The 17,362-nt window shown below is 32.6% G+C and overlaps 1 protein-coding gene across 6 annotated transcripts in view; it reads right to left on the bottom strand.

Moving 5' to 3' along the window:
- The window catches only part of Kair1d (Kainate-type ionotropic glutamate receptor subunit 1D), an 881,193-nt gene that overhangs the window by 783,038 nt on the left and 80,793 nt on the right, over positions 1–17,362 (bottom strand). For 4 of the 6 annotated variants that reach the window (XM_076774730.1, XM_076774725.1, XM_076774726.1 and 1 more), the window contains exon 1: positions 16,406–16,848. The exons of 1 other annotated variant lie outside the window; for it this stretch is intronic. Coding sequence is in view for 3 of the 5 variants with exons in the window: in XM_076774725.1 (XP_076630840.1) it covers positions 16,406–16,480 (75 nt within the window). In the remaining 2 variants the exon portion in view is untranslated. Of the gene's footprint in view, positions 1–16,405; positions 16,849–17,362 lie in introns of those variants that run through there. One more of the 6 variants, XM_076774729.1, reaches the window with a different exon arrangement.

Raw genomic sequence — 17,362 nt, 5'->3', positions numbered from 1 at the left:
GATTAGGCGAAAACACAAAATCCAAAACAATATAAATAAAATAATAAACTCACGTGAAAATATTAATAACACAATTGACTTCCTCAAAGAAATCAAAATCTGCACCAAACTGTAAAAAAAGAAGCAAGTTTCTACTCATACACAAACACATTGTATTCCCACTGTACAACGCGATTGAAAAATGCTAGAAGAATAAGAATGTAAATGTACCAAGTCGCTCATGACCTGAGTTGTTAATACGACTTCAAACTTCAATAAAAAAAAATTTGTTTCCAAAATACAGTCATTTTATTACCCAACGGGAAGCTAAGATTCGCCACGTTGTCAAGGAATATTTCAAAGGAACCAGAGAGCACTGAAAGGACTATGATAACGGTTTTGCGGTTACACGATGCAATTTGATCACGCGAACTTGAACAGTTTCCCGCGCGATTTTGTACAACCTTCGATAAGCCGATATCTGCATGGTTTGTTGCGTCCATAAATTAAACAGAGAGTTCGATTTGTGCTCTCTGGTAATCCCCTCATTGCCATACGAGAGACTGGGTCATTATAACTTTACGACGCGTTCGAACACAAAATAATCCTGTAGTAAAATTAGTGCGAAACGTTCTCCGGGATGCTCATTGTCCCAAATATTACAGTAGGCATGTGTAAACAAAGTTTTATCCGTTTACTGTCATAATGTCTGTTTAATTTAATTCGAAACAAGCGACGTATTTAATCCAGAAATATACACAAAGTGATTTATAAATGCATCTTAATACTTCGAGGACTACATTTATGTATTAGGACAGGCACAAAGTATGATATAAACCTAGATCGTATTTAGAGCAATTCTAGCAACTGGGTCAAACTGTAGCTATTTTTTAAACGAATATACAACAAATGCATAAAGGAGCGTTCAATGATATAGTTGTATATGTTTTATAAATTGAATTGTGCATTTTTTCATGTAAATCGATCCCTCTCTTTATGGTGCAGACAGAAGTATTAAGCTACGACTATTGCAAACGCAACACTTAACAAGATATTTCATTTCATATCTATGTCTAACCATTCTAAAGAGAGAACCATTTAACAAGCTTCATTATTGAGAAAGAATAACAAATACACTGATCTGCGAACCTTTTTTCTTGACTCTTTCCAATTATATAAATTTTTCATACTACTAGAAATTCTGCGATCGTAAAAGAGTTTTAAACTTCAAGGAAATTGAAATAAGTGTAAAAAAATATTCTGTACAAATTATTACTCGAATTCAATTTAAAACGTGCATTGTTCAGTATGTTGAAATTGAAACAATCAGAACATTTCTGTACTTTCATATTTTTAATTCAATGTTTTCATGATTAAGATTTCCTTCAACGTTAGCAATTTTATAGTAATCTTGGATCATGCATGACAAATTTGACTTATAATATTTTTATACATTTTAGTTAATTTAATTCTCTTTTATAGTTTTAGTAACATCCAGATTACACAATACTTGTTTTATCTCATCAGCTTTTTCTTATATAATTTTTCTATGTATTATAATTCAAACATACGTGTGTCTTCATATTTCGTCTTTTATTATTTGTTAGTCAAATAATAATGATACTCCACAAGGTTATTCACAGTCGATCTACCGATAACAAATCCATGCTGCCCATCAATGATGATGCCTTTGCAAAGAAATGATAGTTTACGACTAATTAAGGTTTCCATAATCTTAAGCATGATATTTTGAGTATTAATAGGACTAAAGTTTGAAATTGACGTCAGGTTAGTAGATTTAGGAATCGGCTTAATTAAATATAACTTCCATAATTTAGGGGAGATGCCGGCAGATAAAGATTTATCAAATATTAACCATAAGACTCTGGGCATAATAAAATCACATGATTTAAAAAATATTGGAGGAATCTTGTCATATCCTGGACCATAATTATTTTTGAGTTCGTTAATACATGTAAATATTTCACCAATATCAAGAGAAAGGTTAGAAATATTTATATTAGAGGGGTATTCGAAATCAATAGAATTACTATGAACAGTATCCTCTGTGTACAGAGTGTTCGGCCACCCCTGGGAAAAATTTTAATGAGGGATTCTAGAGGCCAAAATAAGACGAAAATCAAGAATACCAATTTGTTGATGAAGGCTCTGTTAAACAGTTATTAACGTTTAAAGTTTCGATCCTACTGAATTTTTTTCTCGAAAATGCGCACGATGTCGGCGGTATGTCTATTCACCAAAAATGATGGTAATTGACCCCTGCAACCGAAAATAATTTTTTCAGAATTAATTAAAAATTTTTTTTTTGTCGAAAAATTTAGGCACCTACCCCCTGTCGATTTTTCTTAAAAATTACTTTTCCATTTTTAGTAATTTTGTTTGACACCCTACAGAAAAGTTGTCTAATACTTTTTTGTAGGTACCCACGAGCTCTACTTCAGAAAAAAGTTTCATTGAACTATATTCACAATTGTAGGAGTTATGGCTGTTTGAAAATTGGACCATTTATATGGGGTTTTTCTCATTTTGCGGGGACAAGGACCAACTTTTCGAGAATTTTTGCGATTTGTACATATTCTCCACCAAAATACGCGTAGTTTGCTTTTTTAAACATTAAAATCGTCCAATCCGTTCAGAAGTTATGATGTTTTAAAGATTTGCATGAAAATTCGGGCAGAAAATTCGAAATTTCTGGTCAGAAATTATATTTTCGGTAAGGAATTTTTTTCTCGAAACTGAGTAGGATTTCGGGGGTATGTCTAATGATTTAAAATGATTGTAATTGACTCCCGCAACCGACAATAATTTTTTCAGAACGATTTGAAATTTTTGAATTTAATTGTTAATAACTTTTTAACAAAGCCTCCATCAACAAATTGGTATTCTTGATTTTCGTCTTAGTTTGGCCTCTAGAATCCTCTATTAAAATTTTTCCCAGGAGTGGCCGAACACCCTGTATACTGATTCAAAAAATTCAGCGAGGGCATTCGCCATCGATAAATTGTCCTTCAATATATTATCCTTATAAGTATAACAAGAGGCAGGTGACTTAGATTTCTTTAACGAATTGATAAAATTCCAAAACGATTTTAAATTTAGGGGAATATATGATTCGGCGCGCGTAACGTGTTTATTCCAGCAGTATATCGAAAGACTTTTACATTTCGATCTTACATTGGAAAACATTAGGTAGTCTTCATAGAATTTGGTGATTTTGAAACGTTTGTGAAGTAATATGTACAAAAAAAAGGAGTGATTATGTACAAAAAAAGCCTTCTTACAAAGGTGTTTTGGAAATTTCAATTCCTTCATATTGAACATCGTATCTATGATGACGCGGAGCGAATAAAATTCCTGAAATTCGTAAAACGTACATTTTTGCGAAGAGCGAAATATTAAAGTAACATTCTCGAAATTATTTCATCGCAAACATCTCTCGAAAACACGATATACCATTAAATAACGAACGTCATGACCGTTTATATTTCGTTCGCGAACGTAGCGAAAGCAATATTAACGAAGCCGCCGGAGAAACTACCGTCCGTTTCCGCAGCGAGATTTTCAACGGACCTTTCTCCCTTCGCTTTTAACCTTCCAACTTCATTGAAATACGCAATTCAAAAGAGCATAACAAACGAGAACCTCTTCACAGTTTTCACCCGTCGCGTGTTATTTAACAACGCACGCCTCTCCCTTTTTCCAACCAGGCTCTGGGAAACCCACGTTAGAAATCACATTTTCATGCGTGCCTGTTCCGTTTCGAAACGACGCGACGGTCTCCGCGTTATTGCGGCCATAATAGTACGTCGTCGTAGGCATAGAGAACTAGATTTTCCCTTCAGAAACAAACGGGGGAACTTTGCTGTCGTAGGGAAACGCGTTTACGAGGCTCTGAAAGGGGAGACAAAAATGTAAAGATTCGAACGAAAGGACAAGAAGCGCGAAAAATAAGAAGCTATTTCGATAAATTCACGATAAACTATTGACCTCGAGCGTCCCATTCGTAATTTCCGCAAACTGCTGTCAATATTTTTCGTGGACGTCCTCACCTTTTTTTTACAAGAATTGCAAAGCAGACGTAAAACCGCCCTAGGGGTTGTACCTTAATAGAACCGTTTTGTAGTTGTACCGCAGGGAAACTGAGAAGGAAAGCCGCTCAGGGTGGAAACGATGACGGGAAAAATAAAGAACGAATTGCTGGGGTTGATGTATGACGTAACGTCAGGGTAGACAAGTTCACGAAATGTATTTCATGAAATTATTATGAAATATATTTCATAATGATCTTTCTACTTCGATTTCATATTTTATGTTTTTATCTGTTTGTACCTGTACAATTAAAAATAATATAGAACAGGTTCCAATTAAACGATCAATAATGCAAAAATCTGACGCGTGCGAAAGCATGCGTTTTGCGCTGTAAAATATAATAAAAAATAGCCGATGAAAACAGCATGTATTCTTTTATATGCTACTGTTTCTACAATTTTTAAAAGTTTAAATAATCCACATATCATACGATATGTAAATAATAATAACATTTTTTCAAGATACTTCGAGCCTTGTTCTATACATACTAATTTTTTCAGATTTTTTCCATGTACGGTTTGGTAGCAATATTTTTGGTAAGTTATTGAAATTTTTTGGCTAAAATTGAGCTAGAACAAAGTTTTTATTTCGAAAATGTGTGAAAAGATGTAAGCTATTTAACGTTAAACGCGAAATCAATGGGATACAATTCGACCGAGTTATTTTTTTTGCTTATAAAAAAACTCGTATGCAATTATTGGAGCCGTTTAATGTCGAACTCATCAAATAAAAGTTTTTCATTCTAACTGTACTCGATAATATTGTAGTTTTACAAATACCCCTAACATTTACTGTATGGCCTCTGAGAGCAGCACAATTTGCTACCAAAGCAAGCAGTTTTGGGAACAACAAAAACATTTTTCCAGAAACTGTACTTTCGATTTGGATAAAATTTGGAGAGCTTCCTAAAGATGATGGCGACAAAATTTTATTAAAATTTCATTATCGTACTCCCACATTTTCATAGTGAAATAACAATGGCCAAAAACGCATTGTTTAAACTTTTAAATTAATTTGCAATGAAACGCGCGTAATCTTTGAGTACTTTCAATACGCGTTAGTAGACTATTTATTAAAATATTACAACCAATATGTAAATTATTTGGATAATTTTATTCATAACAATTCTATCAAATGTTTTTGACGTTATCGACAATAATTATTTCATGAAATTTCATTTGTTTCGATAGTCTATTAGTCTCTATTTAACAACACTAACACGATTTCAATTAAACCAGTTTAATGAGCTGTCAAAATTTGAACATACAGTAAACGAAAGCTAATCGGCTTTGCAGATACGGGACTGGCCATAAAATACGATCGATAGGAAATCGAGTAATAATTTTGTATTCCAATTTTTTGGAGTAACAGTAAGTCGAAGTTGCAAAAAACGAACAAGCATTGGGCTGTTAGTAACAGAAGCGGGATATATTACTCTAGCGGAAATGACGCAGGAAGGCTAATCGATACGTCGTTTATTAAAAGGTTTTTTGAGAAAGGACCCCAAAGAAAATCATTATGTACGAGGACAAGTAAAATTGTTTGAATCTCATCAGGAATAACAAATTCAGCAATAGAACGAAATATTCAGATGTGAGATCTTACTTCATTAGAAATTTAACACTAAACCTACCGCGACCGGTCAAATGACCATTTTTTAAATTTCGTTTAGAATTTCAAACGCACAATATTTTATAATATTCACTTCTATTTTTATTGTTTGTTTTCTGAGAAAAATATGTAGTCTCTCTTGCCTACCACGGCCGGTCATTTGACCGGTTGAATGATTTATATTTTTTTGTAAAAAACTGGACAGAAATTTTCTCCATAATTGTACCACCGTTGGAAGCGGTAAACCTTCCCCTTTAAAATGGCTTTTGGTTTTTGGCAATTTGATTTCCCGTTTTGGAGATATCGTAATTTATATAAAAGGGTAATTTTTCAATTTTTACTACCTCTCATGGTCCGCCGTACAAAAGCCTATACCAACGCGTATTAAAAATGCTAAAACTTTAGACGTATACAGTTACGAAACTACTAATATTTTATTACAAATTAAACCACCGTTAGCAGCGGAAAACCTTTCTTTTTAAAATGGCTTTTGAATTTTGTTGATCTGATTTTCCGTTTTCGAGATATCGTAATTTATGTAAATGATTGAGCCACTGTTAGAAACGGCAGCGCTTCCTCTTTGAAATGGTTTTTGGTTTATATCGATCTTATTTCCCGTTTTGGAGATATCGTAATTTATGTAAACTGGTATTTTTCTTAATTCGACAATCTCCGTCTTCGTCTAACGCATCGCGTCGTATCTCTTTGTCTCGTACGTGAACGAGTAGCCGAGTGACTTAGTTACTACGAGGATGTGCGGTCAACGACCTCGACAAGACCGTAGTAAGAATCTAAACAAACGCTTCGGACCCTCGTATCTCCGGAATTAGCCACCGCATCGACGCGAAACTAAAATCGTCATATCTCCGGAACTAATTGAGCTATCGACTTGTTCGAACGCTCATTTTAAAGGGGATTTCATCCTCTATCCAATGACTATCCTAGCTACTATAACTCTTGCTGTCTTCTATATTTATTTTCACATTTACTTTAACGCTACATACCCAAAGTAGTTTCAGCACTTCCCATTGATCATACGACTGGCGTGCCTTAAAACTAGATCATACATTGTTTATTTAATTGAAAATGAATTTAAATTTGTATACAAGGTGTTTGCATAAGTACTATGCCATTTTTTTGTAACTAATTGTTTTCTCTAAAATTAACTACGGTATCGACTTGGAACAAAATTTGTTTTCAAGAGCGTTTTATCTTCTATCCGATGAAAATTACTAATTTACTAATACTATTAAGAGAATAATGCACGTTTAGAGTAAAAGTATTGAATATTTTTGTTCAGGTTTTTAGAATTCAATACTTTAAGAAAAACTATGCGACATAAAAGAGAAGGATATCTTACGAATAAATATCAAAACACAATTTTCTATACGTATAATGCAAAAATTAGAAGTACGTTGCCTCGTAAAGGAGAAAAAGGAAGACTGGTCATTTGACCGATCATGGTAAGAATGGGTATACATGAAGTGCCAGTAGGTTTAGTATTAAAGGATCATGAAATCACGGATTATAGACGAAATATCAGCTGATATGCTAACAAAGTCACATAGAGAAAAGTGAAGCTGAAATACATGGCTGAAAGATGTTGATTGAGCAATCACGTGTTTCATAGCATAAAGACACTACTATTATTATTTACTGGATTATATCATTATTTATTATTCTATTATTTGCTATTCTATTGTCATTACTTGAAATTACTTGAAATGTTTTACTTTCGATGTTTCGATTTGAGTTTTTTACCTTCGTTAGCAATAATAAATCTAAAATGATTATTACATTTTACATATTGAACAATATTAACATATTGTCAACTAATTGGGAATTTACGCTACTTTTGTGAGCTTTAAAAATGCACAATAAGCGTATTTTTCTTAACTGTATGTAACTTAAAATCAAAGATAACATAACAAACACTAAGTAAGTAAAAGTCAATTTTTGAAGGATATACATATTTGAAATCACTTATGTTGCTAGTCTCACATGGATTCTTTCAGTCCCTTTATTTTATTTTATTCAAGGAAAATAGTTATATATAAAGTGTTTAATCAGGGAAAATATTTTCTAGTAACATTGATAGAATTATACACAAAATAGCGGTATTTAACAGTTTTATGTATTTATAATCTGTTAAGTGCTAATGAACACATACTTTTGAAATTTCGAGAAACTTCGGCCTTGAATAGTTTCATAAAGACACGATAAATATTATTAAAATAATTTATGGTATTAATCTACGTGTTAGAGAAGTTATAGAAATTCAAGTTCAGTCATGCTATTGAATGGTTTACGAGAATTATACGGTTGGCAGTGTGTCGAGTAACACATAATCTCCTAAGTTATACATTTCTGTTTTTGGATAAAGTAAATATCTACTCTTAGTATACTTCAAATTATTTAGTGTTCAATAAATGCCACAGAATTTAAAACTTACAACAAAGGCATGAATTTTAATAAATACAATATATATTGATTTATATCTAACTTAAAAGTTTCTGTAAATATAATTTAACACTTTTCAGATTATGAATTAAAATTTTATGTAAACAATAAATATTTTTTATCAGGAACATCTCAATTATGATCAGCAATGTTGCATTACTACAAAACTATTTCCAATGTTCTTTGATCGATGTCATAAATGTTTAAATAGAGATTAATTATGGATATATAAATTTATTTTGTCATGGAATTGATTATTTTATGGTAAAAAACAATTTTAAATTCAGTGTAAAATTTAATGTAAAGTAGACATGAATAAGCATTGATAGAATGGAAAACGAAGTAAGCTTGCATTTCATTTTGTGTGTTGTTTACTATCGTTCAATATGTAAAATATAAACATTTTAGATTCAGAGTACCCGAAGAGGATCTGAAAAAATAGGTTAAAACATCATAAATAGAACAGGTATTACATTATTTTCGAAAGCTCAAATAAATTATTAGATTTCTACCACGTATCAAATTATACTTAATGGAGCAAAAAATGTTATACTATGCTCTCACGTCAAACAATAATAGATAGTTCTTCTTTCGCAATCTTCTGTAATTTCTGTGATTTTGAATGATGCAGTTCTCACATTTTTTATCTTCGAGAAAAGAGTGATGTACAATCAATTATCTAATCTTTTGTCTGTATCGAAAGAGAATACGACCTTTTCTGTTTATTGATATAGACACGTATTTTATATAATATACATATAGGCATAGTCGAGGAACTTTCTACAACGGAATTTTCTACGACCCCCACGAAAGCTCCTCCCCTGCGCTTGCCGAATAAGTCAATTATTCCAGTAGCTTCAGTTAACGCACATCACATCTCAGCCACTCTCTTAACGTTACATACTCGCATTTCAATAAACAGTTTTTCCAATAGTACTAAACCTCGTCTATAATACTTCATTTCAACGCGACTCCACTAAGCAAGCATCGATAACTTTACAACCCGTCACCTCAACGACGCTTAACAGATAAAATAACCACGTACATTCATCTAATCAGACAATACTTATTCTATGTTTATGAAATAAAATATGTAGTGTTGATATTAGAGGTGACTTTCCCAAGTTTTGAATACTCTGACATAGCTAAACCAAAAGACTTAACACAAATGGATACATTTAAAGCAATTTAAATCTATTTACATATATCACACAAAAAGAGGTAAGAAATTGAATATCCCCCTCAATGACTTATATATGAAAAAACGAACAATCCGATACTTAGTACCGATGTACCTAGAAATAAATCATCAAAAAGTTACGTGTGACTTAACCTCAAAATTATATTTATACCCTTGCAAGTCATACAATATATCGTGTTTTTATTATTAGTTCCTTATTCTGGCGAAGATTCATGGTAAGTCCAAAGTATAGTATTAAGTATCCATTACCATTAAGATACTGTGCAATACTCTTTTGTCTTAGATCCATTACTAGTTGTAAAGTATGTATGTACATTCCTTAAAGAAGTACCATTGCGCCTCACAGAAGCTGTAATTATTCATTGCAGCTGTAAGAACATTAGACAGTGAACAAATGTGCATTCAACACCTTAAACGTTCTATGAATAATTGGTATAAACTGTTAATTATGCACATATTGTAAATAGTATAGTTTCATTTATGCATAAACATATAATTTTCCCGATGTTATACAAGATAGTTAGCTAAAACAACTAGGTGCCTGAATTTTTTAACTAGATGTTGATTAAGCTACAAACCTTAACAATTGCAATAGAACTAGCCATTCTGTTCACGAAAATGTAGCACATCATACAGCCAATTTTTCTTTCTTTTTAATTCTTTTTTCTATTCATTGTTCGTCCGTGGATACGCATGTTGAATTTTAAATCAATTGTAAATAAAACATCTTATTTCTGGTACATACACAAACAATTTACTAAAAATATTGTTGCTGTATATTAATTGTGTATTGCTTGAATATAATTTAAAAAGAAAATTATAATTGTATTTGAATTTAGATATTAGACTTTCACTGCCACTTTTTACATTTTTTCAAGTTTCAAAGTACTCTGAGTCTGAAAATGTAAAAAAAACTACGTAGAAAATTCTGTATCTGTAGATGAATGTATATATAGACTACTGTGCACAAGTATTTGAACACTGGGTAAGATACGATTGAAAATTGTATAACTTTATTTTATTGCTATATATTCATATATAATGAATATTTATGAATTATATTAAAGTGTTGATAGTGTGTGACATAGATTGGAAAATTCCGTAATAAATTAATGAAAATTATTAAATATTGTGTTCATTTCGTGTTCATGTTCGTGCTAACTGTACGCAACCAGTGATGTGTACTCATAATTTGAAGATAAGGTTAGATAATTCGACGACTATGTGCATTCAGCAGTGACTGTGTATAATGACAGATTTTATACTTCCACGGTAAAACATATGCGTATGACTGATATTTGTATTTAAATCACCATGGTGTTATTTTTTAAGGCATAACATTTGAACACGAATTACAGTACGTACAAATCCAAAAAGTATTGGAAAATGTGATTCTTGCACAAACTTTTGGTCAAATTTGTTAATATAAAGATCTACGGTTAAAAGTATAAATTATGGAAAAACGAGCGCGTTGTCCACGGACAGTTTTACGAAATCTGAATTACGAAAAATGCTAAACAACGTTTGCATAGTTGCAAGCCTTCGAAGACGGAATAAAATGTCTGACCCAATACGGTATGCAATTTCTTCTAGAGATCAATTTCTCAGTTCCGCACAGTACCTGAAATTGGGTTCCTTTCGCACCGAGTGGGGAAAGAGAAGGTGGTAGTAAAGGGAAAAGAGTGAAATTGAGAAACATCTTGTACGTTTTTCATTTTACTCGCAGGATCTTATGGTAGGATTACATATAACATAAAATATGACAAAACACAAGGATATTCAACCGGATTCTTTTTCATAATTTTCATATAGAATGGGATATTAGTAACGAATAGTTTTTTTTTATATTCCTCCAGATTACTTTACGACGTTTCAACTCTTCGAACACTAACCGTCAGTCTGGATAGTACTAAGTTTGATTGTTTTGTCACTTTATATTATTTTATGAGAAAATAATTCAAATGCTAACGAAAGCTTTATTTAGAGGCGTAGAAATTTCAAAAATAAATTGTATACAGGGTGTTCAACCATCCCTGGGACATATTTTAATGGAAAATTCTAAAGACCAAAATAAGAAAAAAATCAAGAATATCAATTTCTTGACTGATGATTCGTTAAAAAGTTATTAAAAAATTAAATTCAAAAATTTCAAATCATTCTGAAAAAATTATTTTTGGTTGCGGGGCTCAATTACAATAATTTTTGATGAATAAACCCACTTCCGAAATCCTACCTACTTTCTAGAAAAAGAATTCAGTACGGGCGGAACTTTAAACGTTAATAACTTTTTAACGAAGCCTCAATCAACAAATTGGTATTCTTGATTTTCATCTTATTTTGGCCTTTAAAATCTCCCATTAAAATTTTTCCTAGGTGTGGCCGAATACCCTATATATGAGCACAAAACAGCGTTTATGGCCTTGTCTGGGCCCGCACGGAACCCAACGTTGTAACCGTCACACTACGACGGAATTTTTTGCTGAGTTACAAAAATGCATGATTTTCGCCTTGAGACGCAACATTATCAATTGAACTTTTATCATAGATAATAACTAATGATTGTTTACCGATAAGCATGTTAACGCAACACGAAACTTCAAATTAAAATATCTCGAAAAAGGAAGCCCATTGTGATAAAACCCATCAGGGTTTCTTAATGCTAGATCTGCATCACAACTTGTAGCCAGTGTTGTTTCGAAAGCGATTTCCACAGGGGTGTTCACCCCTTGTTAGATAGTTATACGTGCATTGACCTGCACGCGTGTTCACATTCAGCGGAATAGGTGTTCGAAGGAGAGCCAATCGATGACGAGACTCGTTGCCAATCTAGTGTCGGTGGACAGCAGTCCAGGTTACTGGGGCATGGCGTAACAGTACGACACGAGAGAAGCCAAAAGACTTTCGTCTGCTATCACGAAGCTCGAGTAGGATCGCAAGGCGCCGTTCCGTGGTCGATCGTAGCTACACTCGCCAGCCATTTTCGAATACAGTTACGAAACGAACCGTCACGCAACCAGTTAAAACAATTACACTTTAGTTCCGCAAGTGAAATGGTTTCTTTGATCCGTTTACGTTGCAAGCAGCTTTCAAGATTCGAGTTTTTTTTGCCGTTACGACATCCCGGACTAAGTGCTGGTCATTGTTATTTTACACGTTTATCGATTATTCGCGTTATAGTTGCACAGAATTTATATCGTATTTTAAAAAATTAATGGCAAAAGGGAAAACGACGTATCTGGAAGAGTGGCTGGTCGATAAGAGCTTTGCGTTTCAAGTATTGTGATAAAGAAAATTTAATTGTATATAATTTTGTAATAAATAGCATGATTTTAACTAGAGTTTGTTAAATATTACTTCTTCTAGAATCGAATTAAATTTTCACACTATAAGCAAATTAATTTGATTTTTTATATCATAATCGAATAACATAAGAAAAAATGTAAAAATGCAAGTTTTCAGTTCTCTAATTTGGGTGGATGATGTGCGATGAATTTTCAAGATCACGTGAGTCTAAATCAATGGTTTATAGACGGAGATATTTCTAAAATGAACGGGAACACGAACCGGTAACAATAACTGGAGGAAACAGTGTTTAAATTCAAGTTTTGATGTAAGTAAATGAATTACAACATACTTGTATAATAGAAAATTGTGAAAAGTTGTTTGAATATTGTTAAGATTCTTGTATATACACTACTGAAAAGAAATAAATCAAATTTCAAATAGAAATTTATACGTATCACATTTTACTATTCTAAACTTCATTAAAACTGCACTTTTCATTTTGTCCTCCATTTTAATACTCACGAAACTTCAATAGTAACATATGTATGTACAGGGTGTTCGGCCACCCCTGGGAAAAATTTTAATGGGAGATTTTAGAGGCCAAAATAAGACGAAAATCAAGAAAACCAATTTGTTGATAGAGGCTTCGTTAAACAGTTATTAACGTTTAAAGTTCCAACCGTATTGAATTTTTTTCTCGAAAATGCGCAAGATTTCGGGGGTATGTCTATTCACCAAAAATAATTGTAATTTACCCCCACAACCGAAAATAATTTTTCTAGAACGATTTCAAATTTTTTTTTTCGTCAAAAAATTTCAGCAGCTACCCCCTGTCGATTTTTCTTATAAATTCGTTTTTCATTTCTAGTAATTTTGTTTGACGCCCTATAGAAAAGTTGTCTAATACTTTTTTGTAAGCACCTATGAGCACTACTTCAGAAAAAAGTTTCATTGAAATATATTCACTATTGTAGTAGTTATGGCTGTTTGAAAATTGGACCATTCTTATGGGGTTTTTCTAACTGGGGGTTTTCTAACGGGGTCAAGGAACAACTTTTCGAATATTTTTAGAATTTCTACATATTTTACACTAAAATACGCGTCGTTTGCCTTTTTAAACATTAAAATCGACCAATCCGTTCAGAAGTTATGACATTTTAAAGATTTGCATGAAATTTTAGGGAAGCATTTCTGGCCTCACATTAGATTTTTATTTAGGAACTTTTTTTTCGAAAATGCGCTGGATTTCGGGGGTATGTCTATTCACTAAAAATGCTTATAATCGACTCCTGCAACTAAAAATATTTTTTTCAGAACGATTTGAAATTTTTTTTTTTCGCCGTAAAATTTGGACAGCTATCCAAATTTTTTTCTCGAAAGTGCGTAGGATTTCGGGGATATGTCTATTCACCAAAAATGCTTATAATTGACCCCCGCAACCAAACATAATTTTTTCAGAATGATTTGAAATTTTTGAATTTAATTGTTAACAACTTTTTAACGAAGCCTCAGTCAAGAAATTGATATTCTTGATTTTCGTCTTATTTTGGCCTCTAGAATTTCCCATTAAAATTTTTCCCAGGGGTGGCCGAGCTCCCTGTACATATAAAACCATTCGATGTAAATACATTAACAAATTCAGAGTTAAATAGCGTAGTCACGCACTCATTTGCGTTGTATAATTAAAAAATTATCATACATGGACGCGGTGTCTTATGTTAATAGATTGAAAAATACATTTTGTTCATTTTAATGTTTATTGTATGAATGAACTATGCAGTTTTAGTTTACAAATTGAGAGTTTAAAGCTTTTTTGCATTATGAAATGTTAAAATGGTCAGAAGTAAAAGCAATGAATGTAGTTACGAATACAATGGAATTCGTGAATAGTGTTGAAGCAAATAGAAATAACAATGATAAACATCATAGAAATGAAAATAATCGCGGCAATAGCGACGATAAAGTAAATGACAATGGTAACGACACTTACGAATTAATTGGTAATAGCTGTTTGCGATAAGCTAAAGTTATGCTGAAAATTCAAATAAACTTCCCGAATACGCCGAAACTCAAGGAAACAATCATATTTCAGCTCGGCTTCCTCCTTTGTTTCCACGGGAAGCAGAGGGGCAAAATTTTATTCACATAATAAATTACCAATAAAACCAACGTATAACAATTTACTTGGTGTGTTTATCCGATCGAACATTTAAATTTATACCTGTTCATCGTGAAATATTTTATTATGTAATCGAAATTTTGATTTGTATTGAGGGGGTAAAGGGATGGGCACTTATTTATCTTTTATTCGTTATTTGAAATTTTTATCTAAATAAGAATGTTGCCCAATTAGAGGTATTGATGGTTTTTATACTTAAATATTGGAAGAAAGCTGTGTTTAACATTTTCTAAATGCAATTACTATTTATAAGCAAGAAAATACAGAAAAAATTGTCCTGTTTACAACGTTCGTCGTCTATTATAACTGTGGTCGAAGAACAATGGCTAATGGAAAAAGAAACAGCCTGGTAAAATTAAAATGAAAATCTTGAGTTAAAAAAACTTTTAGGAGGGCAGATGAAAAAATTCAATACACTCATACCTTATTATATGACCCTCCTTCATATGACTTTTTGCTATAACGATCTTCATTATTAACTAATTATTGCTACCATTGGTACTATCAAATGTTATTAAATAATAATGTGTGTTAAGTGTATTATAAGTGTATTAAGTGTTCCAAATCTAAGAGAGGACTTTAGAGATTAGATATAAAATAGCATAACTGATAATGAAAAATAATTGCATTTGTTTTTTCTTTCGCACATTCATACTTTCGAATAATGAAAATTCTGCAAATAATTCGTCAGGAAAGAGAATAATTGTAATTCTTTTAAATTAGAGGTCAGAGTTCCGTTTGTTTGTATAATATAATATGGCATTTACATTTCATTTTTCCATTCAAAAAATTGAACATTTATTTTACTCCTACAGGCAGTAAATATAATTCAGTACACTACCAATACAGTCACAAAATTTAACAAAGAGTCATTGTAAATTAACTGAGATATATATTTGGTATTTGTACAGTTTACTACCCCTTCCCTAGCCATATTTTCCGATCAAAATTAACAATCAAAATTGTGTAACTTTTTTGAATCGTTGATTAGAGATTATTTTACTGCTTTAACTTAATAAAATATGTAATCAGAAAAGAAATTAAACATCTTCTATAGTACAAACAAACATTTAATAATACGGAAACAACCGATAAATGGAAATAATATTAAGATACCTAATTATAACAAAAATGAAATCTCTATTACAACATAAATTAACATTTAGTGACAATTTAAATGATATCGTGTATTTTTAAAACGTAAATATTAGTATTGTAAAAAAATAAAAAGTGACAAGTTTTTATTTTGTGGAGTTCATTATACAAAATAATAGAGCGCAATATTAATTGTCAATAAAATAAATGTACTTAATCATTGTGGTGTCAAAATGCCTCACATTACCAGTTAAGGGTTAATGACAAAATTTGTTTTGTTCAAAATGTTATTATCAGTTAAATTGTAGGGGAGGAGTACACTGTGTTAAGTACCGCATATTTTTTATCTAGTAATGTATTTCGATATGAAAACGTCTAGTAATTTTTGTATATGTATAGGTAAATCGTCTGACACTAAAAGGGTTAACGACCATCGTGAAACAGTCGCGACAACATTTTAACGTGAAACAAAACAATCCTCTTACCGATTGTCGTTGGAAAATTCGCGGGAATGTAACCTCGTACGACAATACCGCCACCCCGTCGCGTTTCCAATACATCTCGACAGCCAACACGGAACACACGCGTGTAAAATGGCGGCGCTGGGTGTCACGCGAAAACGATCACGTCCCGAGTACGGCACTCATACGAATTCGCTAGCATTGCGCGCCACGATTCGTGCGAGAGAATTTTAGCAACGCGCGAGCAGCCACGCAACGACATACTGACGGCGTCACCCCGAGACGGTGATTACGGAAGGTGAAAGTGAATAACTACCGACCCCGTTCGATTCGCACGACGGAATCCGATTCGTCCCCCGTTTCGAAACGATTGAATCGTCGAGATGCGCAACAAACGAATCCTTGTGATTACACAGACCCAAGAATTCGGAAACTCGTACGAACGTGGAATCAACGAGTTGAAACGAGCGACGTTTGCGACACCTGGCGGACGTTCGCGTCGATCATCGAAAGTTATCAATAGTTTCGCCGCTACCGACAAGCATATGCATCGCGTCGTGGGATGTTTACATTGAAAACGCGGTAAGGAAACATTTTTTTACTTGAATCATATACAGTACCGGATAAAACTATAGCGACTTGTTCATAATGTTTTGCAAATGATGAATTTCTGTAACAACAGATTAAGTAACAGAATGAGGTTAGGAAACATCGATTGTTTTGTCATAAGACTATACAAGAATTATTTGAAGATAATGAAAGGCAGCACAGTTACTTGAATGTAAACTATTGTATTGTAGAGGTAAGAAGAGGTCTCTTCGTTGCACTCAACTAATATGTCTTTATTCACACGCGAATCCCATCTTCACACTGTGTCTTCTCGGCTCGTACTCCCGACTCACGCGCTCTTACAATTTATTAAGGCTAGTCCGCAACGCTCGCCTAAGATAAACTAAAACAAGAGTTGGTAATTATTTGATA

The sequence above is a fragment of the Colletes latitarsis genome, chromosome 10, assembly GCF_051014445.1.
Source record: "Colletes latitarsis isolate SP2378_abdomen chromosome 10, iyColLati1, whole genome shotgun sequence".
NCBI lineage: Eukaryota > Metazoa > Arthropoda > Insecta > Hymenoptera > Colletidae > Colletes > Colletes latitarsis.
Note: the sequence above shows the minus strand (reverse complement) of the source record. Positions and strands in the feature narration are given on the sequence as shown.